This window comes from Balaenoptera ricei, chromosome 2 (genome assembly GCF_028023285.1).
Source record: "Balaenoptera ricei isolate mBalRic1 chromosome 2, mBalRic1.hap2, whole genome shotgun sequence".
In the NCBI taxonomy this organism is placed as follows: domain Eukaryota; kingdom Metazoa; phylum Chordata; class Mammalia; order Artiodactyla; family Balaenopteridae; genus Balaenoptera; species Balaenoptera ricei.
Genome location: NC_082640.1, coordinates 94,247,764 through 94,254,920, shown reverse-complemented (window position 1 = coordinate 94,254,920; position 7,157 = coordinate 94,247,764). Strand labels below are relative to the sequence as shown.

The 7,157-nt window shown below is 38.5% G+C and overlaps 1 protein-coding gene across 1 annotated transcript; it reads right to left on the bottom strand.

Annotated features, from left to right (window-relative positions):
* Positions 1–3,951: 3,951 nt before the first annotated feature.
* On the bottom strand, positions 3,952–4,981 carry LOC132360462 (TIMELESS-interacting protein-like). Its single transcript, XM_059915544.1, has one exon. It carries the CDS (start codon positions 4,874–4,876, stop codon positions 4,004–4,006), a length of 873 nt encoding a protein of 290 aa, XP_059771527.1. The 5' UTR covers positions 4,877–4,981; the 3' UTR covers positions 3,952–4,003.
* Positions 4,982–7,157: the final 2,176 nt, after the last annotated feature.

Genomic DNA, 7,157 nt, shown 5'->3' with positions numbered 1-7,157 from the left:
TTACATTCCCACCAACAGTGCAAGAGGGTTCCTTTTCTCCACACCCTCTCCAGCATTTATTGTTTGTAGATTTTTCGATGATGGCCATTCTGACCGGTGTGAGGTGATACCTCATTGTAGTTTTGATTTGCATTTCTCTGATAATTAGCGATGTTGAGCGTCTTTTCATGTGCTTTTTGGTCATCTGTATGTCTTCTTTGGAGAAATGTCTGTTTATATCTTCCACTCATTTTTTTGATTGGGTTATTTGTTTTTTTGATATTGAGCTGCATGAACTATTTGCATATTGTGGAGATTTATCCCTTGTCAGTTGCTTTGTTTGCAAATATTTTCTCCCATTCTGAGGATTGTCTTTTTGTTTTGTTGATGGTTTCCTTTGCTGTGCAAAAGCTTTTAAGTTTCATTAGATCCCATTTGTTTATTTTTGTTTTTATTTTCATACTTTAAGAGGTGGATCAAAAAGATCTTGCTGTGATTTATGTCAAAGAGTGTTCTGCCTGTGTTTTCCTCTAAGAGTTTGATAGTGTCTGGCCTTACATTTAGGTCTTTAATCCAGTTTGAGTTTATTTTTGTGTATGGTGTTAGGGAGTGTTCTAATTTCATTCTTTTACATGTAGCTGTCCAGATTTCCGAGCACCACTTACTGAAGAGGCTGTCTTTTCTCCATTGTATACTGTTGCCTCCTAAGGTGACCATATGTATGTGGATTTATCTCTGGGCTTTCTATCCTGTTCCATTGATCTATATTTCTCTTTTTGTGCCAGTATCAGACTGTCTTGATTACTGTAGCTTTGTAGTGTAGTCTGAAGTCCAGGAGCCTGATTCCTCCAGCTCCGGTTTTCTTTCTCAAGATTGCTTTGGCTGTTTGGGGTCTTTTGTGTTTCCATACAAATTGTGAAATTTTTTGTTCTAGTTCTGTGAAAAATGCCGTTGGTAGTTTGATAGGGATTGCATTGAATCTGTAGATTGCTTTGGGTAGTATAGTCATTTTCCCAATGTTGATTCTTCCAATCCAAGAACATGGTATATCTCTCCACCTGTTTGTATCATCTTTAAATTCTTTCATCAGTGTCTTATAGTTTTCTGCATACAGGTCTTTTGTCTCCTTAGATAGGTTTATTCCTAGGTATTTTATTCATTTTGTTGCAGTGGTAAATGGGAGTGTTTCCTTAATTTCTCTTTCAGATTTTTCATCATTAGTGTATAGGGATGCAAGAGATTTCTGTGCATTAATTTTGTATCCTGCTACTCTACCAAATTCACTGATTAGCTCTAGTAGTTTTCTGGTAGCATCTTTAGGATTCTCTATGGATAGTATCATGTCATCTGCAAACAGTGACAGTTTTACTTCTTTTCTGATTTAGATTCCTTTTATTTCTTTTTCTTCTCTGATTGCTGAAGCTAAAACTTCCAAAACTATGTTGAATGATAGTGTTGACAGTGGGCCACCTTGTCTTGTTCCTAATCTTAGAGGAAATGGTTTCAGTTTTTCACCATTGAGAATGATGTTGGCTGTGGGTTTGTCATATATGGTCTTTATTATGATGAGGTAGGTTCCTTCTATGCTTGCTTTCTGGAGAGATTTTTTTTAATCATAAATGGGTGTTGAATTTTGTCAAAAGCTTTTTCTGAATCTATTGAGATTATCATATGGTTTTTCTCCTTCAATTTGTTAATATGGTGTACCACATTGATTGATTCGCAGATATTGAAGAATCCTTGCATTCCTGGGATAAACTCATCTTGATTATGGTGTATGATCCTTTTAATGTGCTGTTGGATTCTGTTTGCTAGTATTTTGTTGAGGATTTTTGCATCTATATTCATCAGAGACATTGGCCTGTAGTTTTCTTTTATTGTGACATCTTTGTCTAATTTTGGTATCAGGGTGATGGTGGCCTTGTAGAATGAGTTTGGGAGTGTTCCTCCCTCTGCTATGTTTTGGAAGAGTTTGAGAAGGATAGGTGTTAGCTCTTCTCTAAATGTTTGATAGAATTCGCCTGTGAAGCCATCTGGTCCTAGGCTTTTTTTTTGTTGGAAGATTTTTTTTTTTTAATAAATTTATTTATTTATTTATGGCTGTGTTGGGTCTTCGTTTCTGTGCGGGGGCTTTCTCTAGTTGTGGCAAGCGGGGGCCACTCTTCATCGCGGTGCGCGGGCCTCTCATTATCGCGGCCTCTCCTGTTGCGGAGCACAGGCTCCATACGCGCAGGCTCAGTAGTTGTGGCTCACGGGCCCAGTTGCTCCGCGGCATGTGGGATCCTCCCAGACCAGGGCTCGAACCCGTGTCCCCTGCATTGGCAGGCAGATTCTCAACCACTGCGCCACCAGGGAAGCCCTGTTGGAAGATTTTTAATCACAGTTTCAATTTCAGTGCTTGTAATTGGTCTGTTTATATTTTCTATTTCTTCCTGGGTCAGTGTAGGAAGGTTGTGCTTTTCTAAGAATTTGTCCATTTCTTCCAGGTTGTCCATTTTATTGGCATATAGTTGCTTGTAGTAATCTCTCATGATCCTTTGTATTTCTGCAGTGTTACTTCTCCTTTTTCATTTCTATTCTGTTGATTTGAGTCTTCTCCCTCTTTTTCTTGATGAGTCCGGCTAATGGTTTATCAATTTTGTTTATCTTCTCAAAGAACCAGCTTTTACTTTTATTGATCTTTGCTATCGTTTCCTTCATTTCTGTTTCATGTACTTCTGTTCTGATCTTTATGATTTCTTTCCTTTTGCTAACTTTGGAGTTTTTTTGCTCTTCTTTCTCTAATTGCTTTAGGTGTAAGGTTAGGTTGTTTATTTGTTTCGTTTCTTGAGGTAGGATTGTATTGCTATAAACTTCCCTCTTAGAGCTGCTTTGCTGCATCCCATAGGTTTTGTGTCGTCATGTTTTTATTGTCATTTGTTTTTAGGTATTTTTTGATTTCCTCTTTGATTTTTTCAGTGATCCCTTGGTTCTTTAGTAGTGTAATGTTTAGTCTCCATGTGTTTGTATTTTTTACAGTTTTTTCCCTGTAATTGATATCTAGTCTCATAGCATTGTGGTTGGAAAAGATACTTGATATGATTTCAATCTTATTAAATTTACCAAGGCTTGATTTGTGACCCAGGGTATGGTCTGTCATGGAGAATGTTCCATGAGCACTTGAGAAGAAATTGTATTCTGTTGTTTTTCGGGTGGAATGTCCTATCTTGTTTAATGTGTCATTTAAAGCCTGTGTTTCCTTATTCATTTTCATTTTGGATGATGTGTCCATTGGTGAAAGTGGGGTGTTAAAGTCCCCTACTATTATTGTGTTACTGTCGATTTCCCCTTTTATGTCTCTTAGCACTTGCCTTATGTATTGAGGTGCTCCTATGTTGGGTGCATAAACATTTACAATTGTTATATCTTCTTCTTGGGTTGATCCCTTGATCATTATGTAGTGTCCTTCTTTGTCTCTTGTAATAGTCATTATTTTAATGTCTATTTTGTCTGATATCAGAATTGCTACTCCAGCTTTCTTTTGATTTCCATTTGCATGGAATATCTTTTTCCATCCCTTCACTTTCAGGCTGTATGTGTCCCTAGGTCTGAATTGGGTCTCTTGTAGACAACATATGTACAGGTTTGTTTTTTTTTTTTTTAAAAAGAACATTAGCATTTATTACATATTTACATCTTAAAACACCACCCAATTTAGTAAAAACAGGGCATTCAATGGCACACTAGCAGTGGAAGCTACTTATTAACTACCAATCGTTTTTACAGGGTCATACCTATATAAAAATAAACACTAAGGAGAATAAATAGACAACGAAAGTGAATAAGAAACAAGTATAATTATAAATAATACCAGATTTTAAACGAATCTATAAAAGTTTCACTATATATGGATTTTCACTCAAAGTAGGCAAAATGCATAGTCATCTCCAATTTGGAAGATAGCACGTTAATAGATTTTCTCATTTGAGGCCTATCCAACCTCAGTAATATTTCTAGATGAAGCCTTAAGTTACTATTATATATTTTAAAAGGACTGGTCCAGTTGCATTTTCTCTATTTTTAATTCCTTCTCTTCATTTACAGTATTGGCAGCAGCATCATTATGTGGATTGTCTAGAAGGTCTTTGTTAAATCCATTTGATTCTTCCTCCTTTTGCTCCTCACCTGTACTACCCTCTTCAGGTGTCTGTGTACTGGGTGTGTTCATTAACAAGTCATCTCCTAGGGACTGACTATTACTCAGTAGCTTTGCCTGTCTTCTTTCCAAGGCCAGTTGTTTATTTCTCTCAATTCTTTGTTGTTGTTCTTCTGTTAGGCTTCTACTAGACTCAGAATCAAACTTTGCACTTTCAGATGAGCTTGTCAGAAAGGGATCTAACTCGGTAGCAGTTACATCATGGCCGCTATTTTCCCCTACTTCATCTTTATTGCTAACCAAATCTTCATGTAAAATAGGGAGATCAAGGCGAATTTGTTTTAAACAGGTCTGAACTTCCTTTTTATTTCCCAGATATTCAACTCTGTCAATAAAATCTTCAAATTGCAGTTTAGGGAACAGCCTATGCACCCAGTGCTCCATGTGTCTGATTAGTGTCTTCAAGTCCTCAGCCTCATGACCTTTACCTTTGAATTTTGCCTTATCAAACACATGCCTTAATGCTGGAAGCCCTCTCTCTGAAATTAATCTCTCAGCATTCAGCTTGGGTATATTGCTTTTAACTGTTCTCTTTGGAGGTACAGGAGCACGTGCTCCTCTCCCTAACTCTTCCTCAGGTTCAGCTCCTTCACCATCTTCTCTCCCTGGAGAGGCTGGAGGTGGGAATGGAGGAGAAGTTTCATCTTCTATATGCTCATAATCTGGTAGGTCAATCAAGCCATTCTCCTGTGGTTCTAGCATCTTTTCCTCTCCTCTCCGCACAGGTCGCAGCCGGTCAGGCCTCCCTTCCTCTCCAGTCCTGATCAGCCCAGGTCCGTCTCAGTCATGTCCTCCTGCTTCCTCACTCCCTCCTTGCGACTTCCCGGCATCCCCGCTCCCCAGCCTGACTCCCTCGGCCGGCTCTCCCCTTGGGAACTTCACTCTCCCGCCAACCCGCTCTCACCTCGAGCAGACTCCAGGTATTGTTTTTGTATGCATTCAGCCAGTCTGTGCCTTTTGGTTAGAGCATTTAATCCATTTATGTTTAAGGTAATTATTGATATGTATGTTCCTATTACCATTTTCTTAATTGTTTTGGGTTTGTTTTTGTAGGTCTTTTCCTTCTTTTGTGTTTCCGGTCTAGAGAAGTTCCTTTAGCATGTGTTGTAAAGCTGGTTTGGTGGTGCTGAATTCTCTTAAGTTTTGCTTATCTGTAAAAGTTTTTATTTCTCTATCGAATCTGAATGAGATCCTTGCTGGGTAGAGTAATCTTGGTTGTAGGTTTCTCCCTTTTATCACTTTCAGTATGTCCTGCCACTCCCTTCTGGCTTGCAGAGTTTCTGCTGAAAGATCAGCTGTTAACCTTATGGGGATTCCCTTGTATGTTATTTGTTGCTTTTCCCTTGTTGCTTTTAATATTTTTTCTTTGTATTTAATTTTTGATAGTTTGATTAATATGTGTCTTGGCATGTTTCTTCTTGGGTTTATCCTGTGTGGGCCTTTCTGTGCTTCCTGGACTTGATTAACCATTTCCTTTCCCATATTAGGGAAGTTTTCAACTATAATGTCTTCAAATATTTTCTCAGTCCCTTTCTTTTTTCTCTTCTTCTTCTGAGACCCCTATAATTCGAATGTTGGTGCGTTTAATGTTGTCTCAGAGGTCTCTGAGACTGTCCTCAGTTCTTTTCATTCTTTTTTCTTTATTCTGGTTCCTGGCAGTTAGTTCCACCATTTTACCTTCCAGGTCACTTATCCGTTCTTCTTCCTCAGTTATTCTGTTATTGATTCCTTCTAGAGTATTTTTAATTTCAGTAATTGTGTTCATCACTGTTTGTTTGCTCTTTAGTTCTTCTAGATCCTTGTTAAATGTTTCTTGTATTTTCTCCATTGTGTTTCTGAGATTTGGATCATCTTTACTATCATTATTCTGAATTCTTTTCCAGGTAGGTTGCCTATTTCATTTCATTTATTTGGTCTTGTACGTTTTTACCTTTCTCCTTCATGTGTAACATATTTTTTTGTCGTTTCATTTTGGTTTTTTTTTTTTATGGGTGGCACTGTATTCCTGTCTTACTGGTTGTTTGGCCTGAGACATCCAGCACTGGAGTTTACAGGCAGTTGGATAGAGCTGGGTCTTGGTGCTGAGATGAGGACCTCCAAGAGGCCTCACTCCAATTGATATTCCCTGGGGTCTGAGGTTCACTGTTTGTCCAGCGGTTTGGACTCGGAGCTCCCACCACAGGAGCTCGGGCCCGAGCTCGGGCCCAACCTCTGGCCTGGGAACCAAGATCCCACAAGCTTTGTGGCATGGTAAAAAAAACAAAAAAAAAAAGAAGGAAAAAAGAAAGAAAAAAGAAGCAGTACAATATCAAAGAATAAAAACAAAATAAAATTAGAAAGTTAAAAATTATATTAGGAAAAATAAAAGTATAATTGAAACAACTGCAACAAGGTAAAATAAAACCACATCTGTTGAGATTTTAAAGTGAAGTCAGAAAGCACTTATCAGAACAATCATCCAATCATCTCCTTTATTCCAAGAGGATTATATATAGAAATTCTTGCTTTAATATATCAACAGTATCTCCTCAAAGGAGGGCGTTAGTCATGGTTTACTCCAGGGGGAGCTCTCAATTTCTTTAGTTTCCTTTGCTTATGAAAAATCTCTTCGAAGCACCCAGTCATCTCTCCTGACATCTGAGGGAAAAGCGGTCTGTTTCTTAGTGAGTTTGGTCTGAGTAGGGGCTATATTGAGAAAGCTGAACTGTTTCTGTGTTCCCTCTGAGTTAAGTCTATAGACATATGAAAGTCTAGGCTGAGATATCATAAGAAGCAGTGGACTGTCTGTCCACCGAGAGACCACCAGAAGAGCATCCTTGGTGAATTGACTGCTCTGCCTTGTGGGCTTGCACATATGTCTTCCCTGCTCTCAGCACCCATCAGTCCACTCAGGCTGACGGAGTTTGCAAGTGGCAGACTCCAAGCCTGAATGTCAATGTGATGATTGAAAATAAGAAATTGTAACTACCAGATGGACCGCACA

Excerpts from the sequence above, each read along its gene's own strand:
- LOC132360462 (XM_059915544.1), bottom strand. The coding sequence starts at position 4,876 with ATGCTAGAACCACAGGAGAATGGCTTGATTGACCTACCAGATTATGAG.